This window comes from Zonotrichia albicollis, chromosome 1, assembly GCF_047830755.1.
Source record: "Zonotrichia albicollis isolate bZonAlb1 chromosome 1, bZonAlb1.hap1, whole genome shotgun sequence".
In the NCBI taxonomy this organism is placed as follows: Eukaryota; Metazoa; Chordata; class Aves; order Passeriformes; family Passerellidae; genus Zonotrichia; species Zonotrichia albicollis.
In genome coordinates, this window is record NC_133819.1 from 4416886 (window position 1) to 4438554 (window position 21669).

At 42.4% G+C, this 21669-nt stretch overlaps 1 protein-coding gene across 3 annotated transcripts in view; it reads left to right on the forward strand.

Moving 5' to 3' along the window:
• Positions 1-15201: 15201 nt before the first annotated feature.
• DLEC1 (DLEC1 cilia and flagella associated protein) overlaps positions 15202-21669 on the forward strand; it is a 34070-nt gene continuing 27602 nt past the window's right edge. For 2 of the 3 annotated variants that reach the window (XM_026796089.2, XM_074545603.1), the window contains exons 1-9: positions 15202-15619; positions 16370-16510; positions 17057-17213; positions 17843-17953; positions 18863-19014; positions 19264-19481; positions 19714-19795; positions 20185-20272; positions 21043-21216. In XM_026796089.2, coding sequence (XP_026651890.2) covers positions 15308-15619; positions 16370-16510; positions 17057-17213; positions 17843-17953; positions 18863-19014; positions 19264-19481; positions 19714-19795; positions 20185-20272; positions 21043-21216 — 1435 coding nt within the window. In that variant the 5' untranslated portion in view covers positions 15202-15307. The remainder of the gene's footprint in view (positions 15620-16369; positions 16511-17056; positions 17214-17842; positions 17954-18862; positions 19015-19263; positions 19482-19713; positions 19796-20184; positions 20273-21042; positions 21217-21669) is intronic. The other variant, XM_074545684.1, reaches the window with a different exon arrangement.

Genomic DNA, 21669 nt, shown 5'->3' on the forward strand with positions numbered 1-21669 from the left:
GCCTCTGGTCATGGGCAGGGACACCTTCCACTAGGCTGAATAAATGAGTCTGTAGTTGATAGACAGCAAAATATCAAATTGTCAATTGCCTTTTACATTTTGGGAACTGCCAGAACTCTCACCAAGGAGCCTGAACACCCCTGTGGAGGCAGCTCCAGTGCCCTGGTGACTCACCTGCCACAAAGGCAATCATTACTCTTTGGTTATCAGCGCTGTCTTTCATTAGGTGGACACGGCTCTTGTTGCTAAAACTTCCCGTGAAAGACCTGGGATTCCTAGGACTGATCCTGCCACTGAGTCTGCTCCACCCAATATTTACCTGTCTGTAAATTTTCCCAGCACTCCCAGGTTTGCAGCAGCTGCAGGTCTCTCACTTGTAAGGAACACACAGAATTGTGGATAAGAGCAGTCTTGTGGGTCTGCAGGAGCTGGTGGAGATCAGCACCTTTGGAAATCAGCTTCCTTTGGGAGATAAATTGTAAAAAAACTCATGAATGGGATTCATGACTGTAACAACAGTGAGATGATTGGGTTTATGGACAAGTCACTGGACAGATTAATTCACTGTAGTTTATAAACTAAGCTGGAATGGAATTATCAGCAGTATCATGCAGCTCAGGGAATGGGAAGGGCAGGCAGATGCCTTGTTTATCACCATGCACTGCTGTGCCAAAGTACCTTCAGAGTAAATGATATTGATGTATACATCTGCATTTAAACCATTTATTGCAGCAGTTACTCCCATTTAGGAGAGCTCTACATGGCCACAGGAAAAGGAAGCAACAGATGCTGGGATGTGCAAAGCTAAACCTGCTGCTGGCAGAATCCTGTATGAGCCCCATTAAAATTAATGAGGTATTTCTGCTTGAGCAGAAGATAAATTTGACTTGCTAAGCCAGAAATACACCTACCTGACTTACTGTATCTCAAGTATCTAGAAGGGTTTTCCCTCCACTTGGACTAAGTAATCAAGAGCAGTTCTAACCACCAAATAAAGCAATAAAACAATCAAAGGAGTAATTTATTATTGTATGGTCACAAGTCTCACATTGATTTCAGGCTGAAAAATTATAGGAAAATAGAATTAAAAACAAGATTATGCATAAGATTTACAAATTAAAGCCCTAGATTCTTCTGCTTATTCCAAGGAGTTCATTATAACTCTTGGAATTTCAGTAGAAAGGAGACAGTTAAAAAATTTTACATCAGTTTGCCAGTGCTTGGTATTTGGACATCTCACCAATTTTGTCTTCAGACTAATTTCGTGCTGAAAGTTTTATTTCACATTTATTTACCTAATTTCTCCCACTACAGAACAGATTTTATGAGTCTCTGAGAGTAATTGTTATGCATTTCCATGCTTTAACAAATGTAGATTTAAGTAGACCCTCTTATGCTAAATTCCCTGACTTTAAATATTTTGATTCTGGGAGAACGAAAATGTCTTTACCAGAGAGTTGTACAGAAAAGTGCATTTAGTCTAAAACACTTATAGGAAGATTTTTTGGGGGAAGGGGACCCTGGAGACTTTTTTTTAAGCTCTGAAAAGCTCATCTGTGAACAGTGAATGAGAAGCTCAAAGCAAACATGGTGCATTCACTTCATCAGCCTCTCAGTTCAGTGGATCAGTAAACACCACGGATCAGCCCCACAATGCTATCATTTATAACTGTGAGAATGAGCTTGTGAATCTGACCATTAACATGAAGTTATTGTTGCATGAATGAGAAACAATAACCTAATTGGGGAAACTAATGATGTACTAGACTTGCTGCAATGAAAACATGACATGGAGTGATTATCTCTTGTTTGGAAAGAACAGCAGGAGATGGGCCCCAGGGTCCTGCCACTTTTATCCATTAATGGCTGGTTCTGGTGTTTGACAGGATGAGAGGAAATGGCCTCAGGTTCCACCAGGGGAAGTTCAGATTAGATATTAGGAAAAAATCCTTCACTTAAAGGGTGCGCAGGCACTGGAGCAGACTCCCTAGGGAAGCTGTGCAATCAGCATTCCTGGAAGTGTTCAAAAGCCATGTGGATGTGCAGCAGGGGGCAGGGACAGGGGTTAGTGGTGGACACAGTGTTGGGCTCAAGGATCTTGGAGGCTTTTCCACCCTTAGTGATTCTTTGATTCTCTGATCCCAGATCACAGCTAAGCACAGACCCCAAGGTTCACAGCCACTGATATCCAGGTCAGCAAACTGATTTCTGACCTTTAAAGATCACAGTCCTTAGGCCAAACATCTGCTGTCAGGAATGCTTGACATGTGTCTCTTCTTTCTTGTACCACAGCCTCTTTCCAGCCCACAGCACTGGGGTACACAGGTTAAGTATAGGGGAGGGTTGATGATTAATGTCATAATGGCTCCTTTTAATATACTTCATCTGTCAGCTTAATTCCCTGCAACTGGGATAATCACAATAATTAGATGCAATTGTTCAGATCATTACCTAATTGCAGCTTTTTTCCCTGTAACCGGTTCATGTGACTATTAAATGTGCAGAAAAGATGGAAAGTCTGAATTACACCTATATTATAGAAAATTCTATGAGATATAAGAATGCCCCACAAGTTTAAACTGCACATGAGGATCTTGTGATTCCAGAGTGTGCAATATGGGTAATCAGGGATGTTACAAGTAATGCACTTTTATTTCTGATTCTAAAGAGTTAAAACTATGCATGACATAAAAACACAGTGACATCAGACTTCCCTTCACCTCCATCTGAATAAGTCATGCAGAATCAGAAAATGTTCTTGAGCTCCTAACATCTCCAGAGCAGATGCTTATGCAGAAGGTATGCAAGGAATTCCTGTGTCTCCCTGGTCCTAATTGTCAGTCAGCATTTTTGGTGTTAATTTATAATCAGCCATGCTCTTTGAACAGCCAAACATGAGATGAAGAGAACGACACAAACTGAAACTTCATCCAAAAAAAAACCAACAACCCAGACTAGATGGCAATTTATTACTAGATTAATTTTTCAATTAAGATATTTCCTAAATTAATAAAAGGATGGACTTGTAAAATCTCATCAAGTGTTTTCAAAAAGAGTATTCATCACCTCTGATTTAGCTTCTTGTTGGATCTAGTTTCATTTCATAAGATGAAGGTTAGGAGCACAGTTCAATAAACTGTCACTGAAGAGAGAGGAGCCTTTGAAAAGAATGAAGCAGACCAAATTAAGATGCTGAAGTATCTCAAAATAGAGTGAATACCCTTCAGAGAGGTGGTGATTTAAGTCTGAGATCACACTCTATATCTTTCTTACAAAGGGAATAATGAACCTTTGCTTTAAGAGCAAAGTAGAACTCAAGTTTATTTATAAAAGTACAACTGCCACTTCCAAAATCACACATTTATACACCTGCTAGAGTGAAATGCAGCCTCATTCCTCTGGCCAGTGGTGTTGTTTGGGTTTTGGAAAAGAAAACACCGAGGGGATATCAGGATATAGAAAGAACCACACAAGTTGCCCACTGAGGAAGTATTTTATTGGCTTTTGGTGCCTCCTCATCAGTTTTGCAAGCCCGGTGCAGCCAAAGCAGAAAGGTTGAATGACTCATTTCCTTCCTGCTCCTGTTGTCAGGCACCTCAACCATTGAAGCCTTCCCACAGACACGTCCCCCCTCTGGCTGGAGGAGCCCTGGTTTGTGCTATGCACACGGACGTGCCTTGGGAACAATTCCCGGAAAGCCACACTCAGAGCTGCCCCATTGCTGGGAGCATTGCTGTGGGATCCCAGCTCTGAGCCCGTGGGCTGCACAACAACCAGAGGATACAACCCTGGAACTGCTCTCTGGGCTTTGCCTTTGAGTTTGTGGCACCTCAGGTACCTCCATAAGCTCCTCAGGGCTTCCCTCATCCACCTAGTCCGAATTATGCTGCTACCTACCCTTGTGCCCACCCACCATGTGATGCTTGAATTGGGAAAACTTCATCCCCCTTGCTGTCTCTGGCCACTTGCTTGGTGGAGCAGAAGGGGAGAATCCCCATCAGACATCTATTTTTATACAGAAATAGCAGAATTTCTGTAGAACTAGTTTCTGTGGTATTTTCTGAGTCCCCCATCATTGGGAGGAATGATGAATCTGACTCCATGTTCTTAGAAGGCTTATATTATATTATATTATATTATATTATATTATATTATATTATATTATATTATATTATATTATATTATATTATATTATGGAATACTATACTAAACTATACTAAAGAATAGAGAAAGGATACAGACAGAAGGCTAAAAGATAATAATGAAAACTCATGACTCCTTCCAGAGTCCTGACACAGCCTGACAGTGATTGGTCATTCAGTGAAAATAATTCACATGAAACCAATCAAACAATCACCTGTTTGATAAACAATCTCCAACCACATTCCAAAGCAGCAAAACACAGAGAAGTAAATGAGATAATATTGTTTTCCTTTTTCTCTGAGCTTCTCAGCTTCTCAGGAGAAGAATCCTGGGCAAGGGGATTTTTCAGAAAATATGATGGTGACAGCTGACAGACTCCTGGTTTTTATCAGTGTTGGATCTCCTTTGGATGAAAGGTAAAAAGGGCTGCCTTGCCAAAGCATAAGACAACCCAACAAACCAGCTTTGGCTGCTTAATGAACAGTTTCACTTTAAAGTGTTGAAAGCCTGTGGAGTTTCAGCACACCGCCATGCCAGGAGGACGTGATGGGACCTGCTCTCACTGGTTGGTGCCTTGTATTCTTCAACCCAAATCAGGATGAAGACCTGATGCATTTCATTCCAAGATGCCAGCTGCAGTTTGGGTTAAAAATGAGCTTTTGAAGGGTTTTTCACACTTTCTAATACATCAGGGATAATTCTGTGCTGCTGGGGGGATGCAGGAATATGTATTTTTAAGGCCAAAGGCTATCAAAAAAGAATTTGCCCATTCCACTGAATACAAAAAAAAAATGGAGGAGCCCCCAAATGCAAAAAATTCTTCTTGTATTAGGTAACTGGCTCTTTCCAGGTCAAAATCAACACTGTAGTGAATTTCAGGTAAAAGTGTACACCTTTAAGGTTATACTTTGATTTTAATCAGTTGCTGACAGTTTTTGGGTGCTCCTGGAGAGGGGAAAAAGTGCTGGTCCTTGAACTTAACAACTGTAAAAACAGTACTTGGCTGTGTAAACACTGAAGTCTCCTTGCCATTTCAAGTGCTGCAGGTTATCCCAGCTGGCCACCTGATTTTATTCCTCAAGGCTGCCAGTCCCTACAGACTCTGGATCAATGGATGGATCGTGCCAGACCCTGGTACATGTATCTGTATCTTTGGGAATCTTACATGACATGGGGGCAACTGTAGACAGCACTGTCCCAAAAGCAAAACCTTCCCTTGGGAGACCTTTCCTTACTCAGACCCCTAAGGGAACTCCTGTGCTAGAAATAAGCCCTAAAATGTTAAAATATGATGTAAGTATCTCCTTGAGTAGCCTGCCCAGAGATATGTTATGATACAAACACAATCAGCTTTATAGATGGGTTGTTAGGTGTGGGCAGGGCATAGTGGGGAGAAAATCAGTCATTTTGGGACCTCCACACTGGGGCTGTTCCTTGTCCCAGTGCCTGCAGTGAAGGACAGTTAGATGGCAATAAATGAAGGAAAATGACATATATATACACCTCGTTTCATGATTTCCTGGGCATGGTAAAAGGGTACCACTGATTGTGTCCTGCTATCCTGGGCAGGAAAGAAGATGCTGATTTTCTAGGCAGGTCCCAGTTCCTCTGGCTGGTGAACTCACTGCCTTTGATCTGCTGCAGGGCCCACATGGAAAAGCACATACAAGCCTGGAGGTTTGGCTGAGCCAGCCTTATCTTCCCCTACCAGCAAAAATGAAATAATACACTGGGAAAGCAAGGTGATAACACAGCTGTGCATTTTGCTGATGACAGACTCTGCCTGCCCTCAGGACATCACCACCTCTCACTCTCTCCCATCCCAGTGGGATGGATTTTCCCTCATACTGAGTTATCTTGACTGCTGCAAACACTTTCCACTGAGATTCCTCCCAATCCACAGGAGCTAAGGCACAGTTTGGAGAAATTAAAAATGAGACCAGGCCTCTTTAGCAAATCCAAATCCCTTCCTTTTCATTCCTGTCACCAATTCCAAGTTGCTACAGCTTCATGCCCCCTCCTTGTCCTCTCCTTGCACTCCAACCCTTTGCAGTAGGTGACATTGTGTTTCCTGGGATGAATTTACTTACGCTTCAACCTACCCTTGCAATGGCTTTTAGAAATAGCTCTAGCAAGCCATACTTATATTGTCCAAAAGTGAATAAAAAGCCTCCTTGAGATGATGTTTTGGAACTAGAGCAAGATGTTCTTGGTCAGTTGTGCAGCCCTAACTCAGCTGGCCTTCTGGGTCATTCATCTGTGCCCAAGTTCCTGGGGATAAAGGGATAAAAATCCATTTAAACCTACCCTATTCATCACCCTGAAACAACATCACCAGGAAAGATATTGTTTGGAGCTTGGCCTAAATTAGCAGTTTTCTGGGAGCTGAAAATAAGGTAAAATGTAAAAAGTTTTTTTCCAGATGTTCTTAGAGGGATTTGGATTCCTTTTCCTTCTGAGTTAAGTGGCAGTTCCTCATTGCTCTGCACTTTACAGGAGGCAGATTTTGAGTCTTCTCCATCTTCTGCTCCAAATATTCAGACCTCACCCCATCCTTTACCAGCTGAGGGCCGTGTTCAGCACATCCTCACATTATAGACAACTGGAGCACAGACAGGCATGCAAGAATGATTTGCATTTTTCCCTCTAACTAATTCACCTGATTCACTCACCCAAGCCAGGAGAGCAGGGGAATATCTGCAAATCAATTGTGTCTGACTGTTTGCTAAGAAAACACTTGCCAGATAAAGGTAAGAAAAAAGAAGTTTAATTCCTTGTGCACAAGATGACAAGACAAGAGGGGAAATCTGGCAAAGTACTGAGGCACTGGGACAGCACAAGACAGACCCAAGCCATGGTTTTGTGACAGCCACAGCCTGGATGAATGAGCCCAGACAGGTAAATCACAAGAGGATAAAAAGTAAGTAGCAGGGTGATTTCAGACAGGAGCTCCCAAGGGTGATGAGAAAAGCAGAAGGAACAGACTGCAAAGTTTCTCCTCTTCCAAGGTTTATTTTTGCATTTATAGAAATCCTGGCTGCTGTGTAGAAAGAACTTCCAAAAGAACTGAAACGCAGAAGGGAAGAAAGGACCATATTTCCTACTAAAAAGTGTCAATCATTGGGTTATTCTCAGCAGCATAAATTAGCTCCTGTGGAGTTCTGCCATGGCATGTCAGATTGCTTTGAGGACAAAAGAGGTTCATACAAACCTAATCCATGTATATATGTGTGTGTGTGTGTGTATATGTGCAAACCTAGAATCTGGGAACATACAGCTCTCCAGGCATGCCCCTGAAGGGTGGATGAATACTATTAAGTATCAGTTAAACATTTTTCTACAGCAAAATCTTTAAGATCTGGATAGATAAAGGCTGTGATCCACCACACCAGGTGCCAAGGAATTGATTTCTATCAAAACTAGCACTAAGTAGAGCCTCTATGATCTCAGGGGGAAATTTTCTGAAGTGTGAAAATGTGAAAATGCTAACCTTATTCTTCAATTTGGGGACAAAATGTGTATCTGTAAGAAGAAGCCAAATTCTGGCTTGTAAATATATTTTCTTGTTAGTTTTCATAGACTATTTACAAATTACTGATAGAGCCCCATATAGTCATAGGAACACAAAAAATTAAAAACTCTGATTTTAACAAAAGATGTCACTGGGTTAAATTGTTTTGGGTTAGAGGTAATAACTTTTGAGAAAAGGAGGTTAGACTCTGTAATCCAATAACCCTCTCTGACCCAGGGATCTGGGAAAGTGTCAGTGGAGTGGAAACCCCTTGTTCTGCTCTGCCTGAGAGAATCACACCCGCACTGCATCCTCCAGCTGGACCCTGTGTGGAAGTGAGTGTGAAGGATCCCAGGATCTCTGTGTGAAATGGTTTCATGGAGGATCACAGGATCTCTGCATGGAGAGGTTTCATGGAGGATCCAGGATCTCTGTGTGGAGGGGAGTGTGAAGGACCCCAGGATGTCTGTATGGAGAGGTTTCATAGAGGATCCAGGATCTCTGCATGGAGTGGTTTCATGAAGGATCTCAGGATCTCTGCAAGGAGTGGTTTCAGGGAGGATCCCAGGATCTCTGCATGGTCTCATGGATCCCAGGATCTCTGCAAGGAGTGTGTGGTGGTTTGACCAGGAAGAAGTGGGAATTCTGGGATGCTGTGGTCAAACCAATGGATGTTCGGAGTTTGATACTGACACCTGGTGTAGCCAGTGGGGTTTGGACACACCTCCGAGAATACACAGGGGTTAAAAAGCAGGGCTCTGGCCCTGGGAGACTCTCTTGGGACGTCGAGGCGAAGAAGTCAGATCTCCCTCCCCTGTCCAGCCGCTGCTGCTGGGCAGGGGAGGGGCAGCCACGTGGTAGGCCCTGGGCCTGGACAGAGATGGGAGGTGAGGAGGCCCTCAAGGATGGAAGGGTGGAAGATCCCAGGGAGTCAGCCCTCGGGCAGCCATCCCCCCCCCCCAGGAGGGAGAGAGAGAGCCGGCGACACTGAATGTGATAGCAGCCGGCCCAGGAGAAGAGGGGGAGGAAGAGTGCCCGGCCGGAGCGGCAGCGTGTGTGGGAGTGCCGCAGCTCCGGGACAGACAGAGACTGAAAGTTTTAACCCCTTTCTTTCATGATTGGGGCCTTGCAAAAATGCTAATCCTCCTCGAAGCTGAATAAGAAGGGAGATAGGAGATGAGATGAGACAAGGACCTGGCCCGAAGAATGTGGAGATGATTGAATGGGGAGAGATGATTTGGAGTGGCCTTTTGGCTGGACTTTTCTTGTGGCCATGGACTCAGTTTGTTCCTGTGACACAGAGACTGCACTTGGGGGGAAGCAGTGGCTCAGAACCAGGAGGGTTCATCGTGAGGACCCCCCGGCCCCAGGGGGTTGGAAAAATATGGGGGGGACAGATGTCCCAAAGCAGAGACTGCCTTTTTGGAGTGAGACAAGGCATCCTTAAAAGACAACCCTAAAAGCAGCTCTGATCCATGCACGGTGGTGAGAGCACTGGGCATGGAAGGAAGATGTCACAAGCGACAAAAGGACTTTTTTCCGGGCGGTGCCGAAGTGACAGGGAAGCACACGAGGTTTCAGTGTGTTTCCAGGGGAAGCCTATGGAACAAGAAGGACTCCTCTCCTCTTCATGAACTGAAGTTTGAGTATACTAAAGTGTGGTGCCAGGCTGGGCAGTTGGTGATTTGGGAGAATGTATCGGATTGGGAAATTCAGGTAGTGGGGAGGAGGAAAGTGGTTTTTTTGTAAGGTTTTCAATTTTTTTTTCCCTTTTCCTTATAGTTTTTCCCTATTTTCCTGTAGTTTAGGTAATAAAGTGTTCTTTATGTTTAAGCTGGAGCCTGTTTTGCTTATTCCTGGTCACATCTCACAGCAGACACCAGGGTGAGGGCATTTTCATGGGGGCACTGGCTCTGTGCCAGGCTCAAACCATGACAGAGTGGCTTCAGGGAGGATCCCAGGATCTCTGCATGGAGAGGTTTCATGGAGGATCCAGGATCTCTGCATGCAGTAGTTTCATGGAGGATCCCAGGATGTCTGCATGGAGTGGTTTCATGGAGGATCCCAGGATCTCTGCATGGAGTGGTTTCATGGAGGATCCCAGAATCTCTGCATGGAGTGGTTTCAGGGAGGATCCAGGATCTCTGTGTGGAGAGGTTTCATGGAGGATCCCAGGATCTCTGTGTGGAGGGGTTTCATGAAGAATCCCAGGATCTCTGCATGGAGTGGTTCCGTGGAGGATTCCAGGATGTCTGTGTGGAGTGATTTCTTGAAGGATCTCAGGATCTCTGCAAGGAGTGGTTTCAGGAAGGATCCCAGGATCTCTGCATGGTCTCATGGATCCCAGGATCTCTGCAAGGAGTGGCTTCAGGGAGGATCCCAGGATCTCTGCATGGAGAGGTTTCATGGAGGATCCAGGATCTCTGCATGGAGAGGTTTCATGGAGGATCACAGGATCTCTGCATGGAGAGGTTTCATGGAGGATCCAGGATCTCTGCAAGGAGTGGCTTCAGGGAGGATCCCAGGATCTCTGCATGGAGAGGTTTCATGGAAGATCCCAGGATCTCTGCATGGAGAGGTTTCATTGAGGATCCAGGATCTCTGCATGGAGAGGTTTCATGGAGGATCCCAGGATCTCTGCATGGAGAGTTTTCATGCAGGATCCCAGGATCTCTGTGTGGAGGCGTAGCCCGTTTCCAGTTTAATTAGAGTGATGTATCTGCCCAGACACTGCCAAAAAGGGATGACTGGCCCCTTTGTGTATGCATTTTCCACATGCTTCTCCTACTTGCTGGGTGTGTCTGGCTTGTAAATCCCATGTGGCCTGAGTGAAATTACCGCATAAGTATTTCAGCAGAAGCACAGCAATATCCACTGACATGTTTTAGAGAGGGACAGACTTCTAGGTACAGGAAAGAAGTGCAGGAAACACAGAAATGCTTAAAATCAGGAAATGTAAACTGGAAGTAAGTGATATGGTTGGCTTATGTCAGGAAAGATTGACAAAATAAAGAAAAATATCCAGGGGGAACTTCCAGTAGCAGGTTATTTCAGAATGCCTCCAGGAGAACTGGAAATGACCATAGCACATCCAGCAAGGTCACATCTGTAAGATATAGACTGTCTCCAAACCAGGACATTTGAAGAAAAAAACAACTTTGGCAGGAGAAGAAAGCAGTGAATTGGGAGAAGCCAGCCTTTAGAAACTGAGCTCTTTGGAACTTTTCACCTAAAAGTGAAAGGTGATTTCTCCATTCTCCTTATCTGCAAATTTTTCTTGGGTTTGAAAGTCATTCTGTAGATGTTGGCTTTAGCCAAGGAAGAAGGAGTGACTTCCAGGGTAACATGCAAAGGAGAACTGCATTCCAGTACTACCTGTTTGGCTGCATCTGCACTAATTACAAGTTAATACATAGTTTTGCCAGTGAAAAGCATTTTACCCAATACACTGGTAAGAGAATATGCCAGATTGCATAGGTGGAAATATTAATGCCTGCTCAGTTGCCTGATCAAAACAAAGATTTAATGCAATGTTTGTTTTTAAAGGCTTTCCTGAAAACATGGAAACCTTAACAGGACCACTGGAGGGCAGCAATGTCAAAGTGAATCATTCATCATTGCGCTGTTAGGAATTACTTCGTGAACCCCCCACAAAAAAAAAAAAAAAAACCTTGGCAAAAAATATAAATAATTAGAAATAATTATTTTCTGCTGCCCAGATGCAGCAGAAAATAAGGGCAATGCCTCCAGGGCAATGCCTCCAGAGCAAAAGGCAGCACTGCAGTGTCAGTTCCTTTGATTTTCCACTTCGAAAGAATGCCACCTGAAGCCTGCAGGACTTGTCTTGTTGCCAGAAAATGCTAAAAATATAAAAAAAATATGTGGAGCCTTGATGCATTCTGAACCCCAAGAATTTATGTTTTTTTAAAAAATCAATATACGAGAGAAGGCTATTTTGTAAATCTTTGTGTATATATATGTGTGTGTGTGTATAAATTTGAATTATGTTCTCATTTGAGATTGGTACATATTTCTAAATTAATCCATACTGTTGTATTAACACAACATCAATTAACATTGATTTTTATTTTTAAGAGTGTCTTAAATTTTATAATTTCAAAGAAACCTTTCAAAACCAAGTGAGTGGAATTACTATATGAGTGCTCCCTCTCTAAAGAAGTTCATTGACATTAGTGAAGATTTTGGGATCACTAGGAAAATAAATGTAGGAACTTTTCCCCAAGAAAAGTTGAATTAATGCTATTCTTAGTCCAGTGTTTGCACATTTAAGGAATATATGTTCACAATAATTTAAGATAGTTAGACACAGTAGTCCATTGGTTATAAATATAGAAATAATAAGAAATGTACTGACTGACTTACAGATCCAGGACATCACATCTATCTACATTTTTGATAAAAGAGGAGTAAGGTAAATAAAACTGATATATAGCTTGATATTTTTGTAAAAAAATGTAAGATACAGTTCCACTCTGCAATTCTGTTATGTACACATAACATCTTGCTCAGTAACTGAGCTCCCTGTTTGTATTTAAATCACATCCAGCTATTTTATATTCAAAAATGTTCTGTTATTTTCAGTCTTAGAACAAGGAGAAAGAAGGAGCTGGGCTTGTCCTATCATGATGTCATTTGGTACCTGGGTGCCTGAACAAATCACCTCCTGGACTCTGATTTTGTTACATTACAACTGGAATGACTTTTTCTGATCATGTGGCTACCAGAAGAAAGAATGGGTATGGACAACAGAGGAACTTTGAACAGTCTCCATGGGATAACAAAGAATGTGTGGGGACCACCTGGGGAGTGTGAAAATAAATACAGAAAAGCAATATGATCTTGACAAGACAAAAGTCTGATTCCACTTAAAAAGTGGAATAATCTGTATTTTAGCAAAATTTATGATTCCTTTAAGGACTGTGGCAGGCATTTGGGCATATTTTATTTCAAATTAGCTTGTTCCTGGTCCTGTAGGCTGAGCCCATTAGCTGATGGAGCAAATCAGTTGATCCTGGATAGTTCAGTTTCAGATTAATTTCCTCCAAGAAAAATCCCCCTGTGCTCCACGCTGCAACAAGCATCAAGGTGGGGCCCTTGGGAGTGTGCTCAGATCCACACACCCAATCCAAACCTAAAACCCACCATAAAATTCAGCCTTACATGGTACAGAGGGGAAATCCAAGGTGAAACACCTGGTTGAAGTAATTCATAGCAGTTAGAAGTGTGTACATTTACACATATAAATATTTATACCTGTATATTTATCCCTATACATGTAGGATAAAGTTGTTGTTTGGGTTGTTTTGGTTTTTTTTTCCCATTCCCTACATGCACGAGTCTCTCTTCAGCCTTTGGAACTGTGATATTTTATAATGATGATATAGATAGATACAGATGCAAATTGTTCTTAATGTTTATCATATGTTTATGAAAATCTGTGTCTGTGACAGATAGATATGTGAATTAAACAGTTTTACAATAGGAACTGTGGCATTTTTTTTTTAGTTTATCTGAGTAAATGATCATGGCATAAAAAAGGAAATCTAAGGAAAAATATCCCATTGTCATATGGGAAACAATTGTGCATTGCTCTGGAGCAGTGGTTTACACCCCTCCTTCTGATCCTACAGTTGGCTTCTGGGCAGATGGATCTCACCTTCACTTCCAGATTTTATAGACTGTAGTTACAAAAACAAAATCCAGCTTCTAAGCTGAGATGATGTCCTTGGCAAGTTACTGAAAGACAGTAAAGATGAAAGTACAGAAAGTTTTTTCCACAGTCAGTTTTCATGTGCTTCTATATACTGTTTTAAACAAAAACATCTGCTTTACTGTCACCATTTTAAAGGCTGGGAAAGAATTCTTTTTTAAAATGCTGGATTTTACTAATGTTCCAGTTAGCAAACAGATGTTAAAATCAACTGTAATAGCACACGATGAGAAAAGTTGGACTTCTAATATGGAAACGTGTTAAAATGTGCATGCAGTGAGTTTTAAAGGCGAGAACCTACAAGCCTGCAGAGAAACAAAATTGTTTGAGAGCACAAGCTGGAACAAGAAGCAGCTGAGGGAGGTGGGAAAGGGGCTCAGCCTGGAGAAAAGGAGGTTCAGGGGGGACCTTCTGGTTATGCACAACAGGAGGGGACAGCCAGGGGGGTCAGGCTCTGCTCCCAGGGAATGAGGGCAGGACCAGAGAAAATGGTCTTGAGTTGCACCAGGGAAGGTTTAGGTTGAATATTAGGGAAAATATCTCTGCCAAAGGGTTTATCAAGCATTGGAATAGACTGCTCAAGCCAGTGGGAGAGTCACCACCCCTTTGAAGACTTCAAAACTCACTTCAAAAAGTGTGTGGATGTGGCACTTGGTGACAAGCTTTAGTGGTGATCTCAGCAGTGATGGAGTAATGGTAGGAGTCAATGATCTTAGAGATCTTTTCACCCTTAGTGATTCTGTGATTCTATGAAAGCTGTGAACCTTTTCTATTAACCTGGTCCTATCCTTGTCAGACATCTGTGATTTTTCTGCCCTAATCTTTGGAACAGGATATTGCAGATTTGCCAAGCTTTCTCTTGGGCAAGCTTTCCTTTTTCACAGGGAAATTAAAACCACAGTAGTGCCTCTGGCTTTAATTTGGTGTTTTATTCCAAATGCAGACTTTGGTGACTGAGGACCTAACGATTGTGAAAGCCCTTGTGCCTATATACCTAAAAAAACCCAAGATGAATTTCAACCACCCCCGTGGTTGCCGTGGGGTTTACACCCACAGCTTTTGGCTTATCTGGTGGTGGAAAAACACCTGTTGGTAAAATCCAATTATTTTTGCCATAGTTATTTTCAGGGTGTAACATAGCCCAACTTCATCAATAGAGCCAAATGACTCTGTTAGTGAGAAGCTCGGGGGGCACAGTTAGGTTCCTTCACTCTGAGCAAAAAGAGTGGAGGAGGGGGAGGAAAAAAGAAAGAATAAAAAGGCAGCAGGACAAGGAGAGAATCTACACCGGGATGGTTTCTATGGAAAATATCAGCAAATTCAGCGGAGCCTGTTGTTAGCAACCAATGTATACAGCCGGGCCGCCGCAGGCAGAGCGGGGCGATGCATGGGCTGGGGTTGATGATGAATGTTCCATCTCCCAGCCCTGTTCCAGCCGCAGGGATGAGCCCAACCTCCCCGTCCCATGTGTGGGCAATGAGGGCAGGATTCAGCCTCTTCCCTCAGCTCCCACCCGCGACCTGCGCAGCGGCGGAGGGGCGAACAATCCCCGCCATGGCGAAATTCCCTTCGCAGGTTTCAAGCCAGTATTTTATTTAAGTCACGAGGCTACTGGTCCTTAAAAGATCACAAGTACATAGCAAGGAAGAGAGGGGACTACGAGCCCCTCAGAGCCACGGGGTGCCGCACTCAGCCCCCCGAGCACCGGCGGGGCTGTGAGGGGCGATGGCGCCGCGAAGGGGGGGCACCGCCATTACCCTGCACGTCCGTGCCCGGCCCGTCCGTGCCCGGCCCGCCCGCACGGTCACTCCCCGCACGGTCACTCGGCAACGGCGGAGCCGGCAGGCTGAGGAGGGGCCGGGCCGGCCACGGCTGAGGAGAACCCGAATATCAGCACAGCGGATCACAGCGCCGGGCCGGGCATGGCTGAGGAGAACCCCAATTCACACACACAGGATTCCGGCACCGGGCTGGGCATGACTGAGGGGAGCCCAAGTATCGACACAGAGGATCACAGCGCTGGGCTGGGCATGGCTGAGGGCAGCCCTAATATCGGCACAGAGGATCACAGCGCTGGGCTGGGCATGGCTGAGGGCAGCCCTAATATCGGCACAGAGGATCACAGCGCTGGGCTGGGCATGGCTGAGGCCAGCCCCGAATCCGGAGCAGCTCCAGCGCAGGAGTCCGACGCCGGGCTGGGCATGGCTGAGGGGAGCCGCAGCGGCGACCCCCAGGTAACGCAGTGGGGCTGGGTAGCACGGGCACAAATAGCGTAGCCCCCAGCAGCAACTGAGCCCTGTACACAGAGCCTGAAAACAGCCACACACAGAGACCTGTCCCCTTGGGACATACAGACACATTCACAGACCTCCGGCACAGAGACTCCCCCTGCTATCAGCTTCACACACGGAGATCCCCACTGCAAACAACCTCTCTCACACACACATCCCTGCACACACAGACCACCCTGCAATCAGATTCACACACAGACCCTGCTATGAACAGCCTCACAAGCACACACCCGCAGCCTCTCACATCCCTGCACACACAGATCCCCCATACAAACAGCCTCACACACACAGAGCCCTTCACACACAAACCCCCAAACAGACTCACGCACCCTGGGCCACAAACACACGCCCTGCACAAGGACTGACACACACACATATCACCTGTACAACACTCATATCTCCCTCCCACACACTCTCCCCACTCCCACAGCCCCATCCCTGCACAAACCATCAAACACACTTGCACACAGAGAACGGTGCCCATCATCATCATATACATGTCCAGCCAGCACAGACACAGTCCCACAGCATGCACACACAGCCATCCACACCTCAGTGTTCATGTGCACACACATCCCCTTTCTGGGTACCTTTTCCCATTTGCTAATTACAGCTGTTTGTATGCACCCAGTCGTATATTCCCATCTTGTCTCTTGCTTTAAGTTCTAAACACCCTATTTTTCTTTCCCCCAGGATATCTCCCATGTGCTGGCTAGTGCCTTTAAGGACCTGTACACTGAAGATGTTTTGGAGGAGGACGTGGCAACAAACTGGATTGAGTCCCAAAGAGGAGACAGCGTTTATCAAGACAGTTATACAGATGAGCTAGAGAAGGTACAAGTCCAAACCAAGTCAGAGTTTGGAGCTCTTTAGTCACTACTTAGATCTTCTGTAAAATAAAATTTAAAGGCAGGTGTTGATCCTACAATTGACATTTTAATGGAAATTTACTTGAACAGTTTCCCATAGAACCTTTCAAGTAAGTTAATAGTCACATGATCCTTCATGATATTGTTATCTCTAGTTGGCTTTTCAGACACAGAGTACGAGCAGTAAAAGCAGTAGCTCTTTAAATGCCTGTTGTACTGGCTGAAAACTTTCCCCTGTACCTGCTGATCAGTGGCCCAGGTTTTTTATCTTGTCATCACTCCAAAAGCTGTTGTCAGTGGATAAAAGTAGAGGCTGATGCTGGATGATTTGAGCCACAGGTGCTTTTTTCTGGTTTGTGTCATCATGGAATGACAGTGTTTAGCAGGCCAGTTGATGCTTGTAAAGTGGTGATGCTTTACAAATATGTCTGTGTTTACCTCTCAAAGGCAAACAGAAAACATCTGCCTGTAACAACCCAAATTTCTCTTTATTCACCCATGCCCGTGGCAGCTTCTGGCTGAGTACAGGAGCCGACTGACAGAAGCTGACAGAGCAGAAAAGGAGATCATTCGGGCCCAGGCCCGAGCAAAACGCGAGGAGGCAAGGGTTCTAAAGCAGATGAAGATTCATGCAGGGAAAGATTTCCCTAAACTGGGGCTGCCTCCAGGTGAGGATTCTGCAGTGTTGCTCTCCAGTACATGCTTATGGTACCTGGACACCAGTTTGGGTTTGGCTTTACATCAACACAGCAACTTTGAGAGATTTTGTGCAGAGGTTCAAGTAGAGTAACATCTGTTTAACACTGAGAAACTAAACAACCAGCTCATGTTCAAGGTATTTAATTTGGATTCAGGGGTTACCACCTAAATATTACAAGCATACATACCTTGATATGTAGCAGCAACAAACAGATTAAATATTTCTCCAACTGCTGGGTTTGAACTGAATTTAGAATTGTGGAGATGCATGTCCAAGTCTTGGGATTAAAATACCAGATTATTTTCTATAAAATATAATATGTATTGCATTCTATATAATACAATATAGCATATATATTATAATGTATATATAATATATATGAGATATGTATATAATATAATATAATATAATATAATATAATATAATATAATATAATATAATATAATAAATATAATATAATATAATAAATATAATATAATATGACAGGGATGAGGTGTAAAAACAACATTACTTTGGATTGATCAAGATTGTCTGTATTAAGGGGCCATTATTTTGCTTTTTTTATTTTTTTTTTGTTTGTTGGCTTTCCTGTTGCAGTGGCATCCTCTTTTCGTTGGATTGTGAATAATGAACTTCTCAGAAAAAATAATTTAATCTGTCCTGAGGATTACATCACTGAGAAATTACCTCTTGCCAAAGCACCAAAAGGTAACTTTTGAAGCAGAAAGTAATTTAGACTTTTTAGAACAGGCTATAATTGAAATATTGGAGGATGTAGCAGATCTGAGTATATCTTTATAGTTTTCTGCCAAAGCAGAAGGGACTCAAGTATTTTAAGCATAAGATTCCACTAAGAACACATTTTCAAAGTATAATTGATAAATTCAAAGCTACTGAGTTTAGATGTTCTTAAATATGATATTTGATCATTATTGCACATTTATTTACAGTTCTTTCCATCTCACACAAAAACTGCATTAGTGTTCTGTCTCCATCCAATTGCATTACACACAAAGCTGCAACTGCATCTTGTATCTAGAGAAGGGAAGTAGTTGCATTAAAGTAAAAACTATTTTCAATGAGATAAAATTGTATTCCTTATTTAGGGTTTAAAATTTTCCAGTTCTGGAAATACATTGGTTTTATTTGCACATGGAGGTCAGTAAGGAAAATATTTTGGGCAATGTCAAGACTACTTCTTTTATTTATATGTGAGCCAAGATGAAAGGTTTTAGGATCATTGAAATGAAGTTTTTCAGTCAAGCCAAAACAAACCTTTCAGAGTAATCAACTTAGTCACAGATTTCAAGATTTGTGTTTTGTTTTTTTTCCATTCTAATTCCAAACAAAAAATAAAAATCTCACTTCCCTTACAAGGTTAACATATCTTTCTGAGAGTAATATAAGTGTACACAGCCTGTTTAATTAGTGCTTCTGAAAGCTTTCTTATTAAAGTACTAAGCTTTGGTTGTACAAAATAAGTTCTAAAAATACATTGAATTCTTGAGGATTTTTGCCAGCAACAAGCCTTAAAATAAACCCATACACCTATGCTTAGACTAAATATTTGCCATTCATGTTTCCCTCTTACAGAATTTCTTTTTCTTTGAATTGCAGGAGAATCAGAACCTGGATACCTGAAAGGGACACATAGACAACGTGCTTTTTCACTGGATGAGATTATCTACTTAACTGACAGTGTGACAAGTGAGTCTTCAGCTGTGTCCTCTGTCCAAGACTCCAGCCTTGAGGCTAAAACCATCAGTAAGGTACATTTTACAATTTACTTTTAGTCTGCCTGATCTTAAAGGCCTGTTGCTCTTCCTGCAACAAAGGGTGAATATCAACCCATTGTCGATTTGACTCCAGTCCTTATATTTCCTCTGTTAAAAAAAGAGAAATACTATATTTTCTGTATCAGTTGTCATTGCTGTGTAGCTTTAATAACACACATGCAGCTCCCTTTTTCCTCATCCTCAAGATCACTGTGTTTCATTGTGCACTCTTGTTTTTCAAAGAAAACTGAAGCCTCACAGAAACGAGCCAGGAAAGACAGTAAGTCCTGGAAAGCAGAGGAATTGAGTGAGTACCTCTCCAGACTTGAGAAAAGACAGAATTACTTGAAGAATCCACGCTTTTTCCCACCAAATACTCTGGATGGAGGCAAATCTCTTGTAATTTCTCAAGACAAAGTGGAAGAAATCATAGCCAGAAGAAAAGCAGAAGATGGCAAAGGGTATGCAGTTTCTGGATTTTGGGCTGGAATGAACAGAGCTCCACTGTAGAATTGCTGTGGATTTACCCAGAGATATTTTGAGCTAAATTTTTAATATGGTTTCTTAATAACAAAGTATGTTGTATGATATTTTAGTTTTGCCAAAGGAGATATTTTGCAATTTCTCACTTTATCAGTATTTAGAGAACCAGGCAGTAAGATAATGTCTCCTTTTTTTTTTTTAATCTTGCAGTGATACCTCATTTGTTCCTGTGTTTCTTGCCAGTCCACCTTCTGTCCTGTTTTTGTATGATAAAGCTGGGCAGGTTTATGAGGTGAGAAGGTTCTTTGTAGAGAGTTAATTCTGCCTCCCTGAAGAATTATATCCTATCATGATCTACATATTTCACCCAATGTTTAGCCTTTCTGAATTTCAATAAAAGTCTGAGTTTCTTCTGTATATTGAATTTATGACCCTCTAACTTCCTTGAAGATTTTCCATCACACCTGCCACTGGCACACAAACCCGTGAAGACTAAATGGGCTCTTCTCATTCTCTGCTTTGTTTTGGTACTGTCTGATTCAGCCTCTATTGAATAAACTGGGATTTTGGGTTGGTTGTGATGATGAAGTAATTACTCCTAGCAGTAGTACCAGGGAATTGCAAATGTTTTAATGAGTGATGGTAATTACAATGGAGCATTTTTTATTTTTTTTAATGAAGATGACTGTAGAGGTACGGAACATCACTTCAACAGGTCAACATGTGAGACTTGTCCCTCCCTCTTCTTCAGTATTTTTCATTTGGCCAGGTAAGGGTTCTTTTCTACCTTTAAAATGTTAACACATGCAAAATCTGATTTACCTGCTCTAACAAAGATTTTCCAGAGAAGTTCTGTTTGGTTCTGTTATCCATAGTGCTCAGTTCTTTAGAAACTGAAAGCTGACTTGGGGCCACTTGCAACTCAGAAGCAGATTGAGATGGTCTAATGAGGAATTCAAGAAGACTAAATTAAAGTGTTTGATAATAGATTGAAATGTGTCCATGGAATACCTAGATCAAATCTTCTCCAAAATTCATCTAGGAACAGATGGAGTTTGCACTTTAAAAAATTAGGAGGAGAGGGCAAGAAACATTGCAATGCAGAGGAAAGTTAAGAAAATTCTCTTTCCTGCAGTAGGATAGCCAGGCACTGGGATGGATTGCCTAGGGAGATTGTGATACCCCAAGAATTGGAGGAATATTTACAAGTTAGGTGCCTCCATGGAAGCCCTTTTGTCTTGTGGTAAGGCAAAACTGGGAAATGTCTCTAAGTTTCTCCTCACTATTTTCTGTGTTTCTGACGAATATATTTCAGACAAAGCAATCTTTGAGCTCCCTGGAATATGTGCACATTCTCAGATTGCACTGCCAGGCCTCTTGTGCTCATCCCTTTTTATCAGCTTGATTTAGGCAATAACTGGGGGGAATTTACAGGCATCTTTCCAGAGGAAGATGTGATCATAAATACTACTGCCAATTTGGGGAGGTTTTAATTTTTTGTTTTAATTTTCTGCCTTTTGTTTTATTTTTTCCCCCAAGGAAAATATCCAGGAAAGGGAGGAATGATTGCTCCTGGGATGGCATGCCAGTATACAATCCAGTTTATTCCTGAAAATCTGGGAGAGTATGAAGATCATATATTAGTGGAGAGTCAAGTATCAGAATCTTTTGTCATCCCAGTCCAAGCTAAAGTATCACTTCCAGTATTAACATGTCAGTAGTGTCCAAATACTAAATTTCTCTTAAGTTAAGCAGACTTGGGGGTTTTTTTTATGTGACTGTCTTCAATTTTGTGTCACAAAACAAATGTGGAAAACATTGGAATTGCAGTTTCTACTCTATCTCATTTTCACTTATCCTGATTTATTAGTTATTGAAATGTAATCCTGTTGGATTTTTCCTCAATGATTTGTTCTTGCCATCTTAGGCTCTTTTTGCTCACTATATTAGAGAAGGGAGTAGGGGCCACATTTCTAGGTTTGTGTTTTGTTGATTCCTGAACTCCCAATTGTAATTACTAATTATAAATATTATGGAATTATGATTTAGTTTTTAATTAATGCTATTAATTAATGTTCATTGAATGTGCAATTAATTATATATGGATATGGTATACCTGCACCTCTCAGATATCTAAGCTCAACTATAATAAACAGGATTACTTTT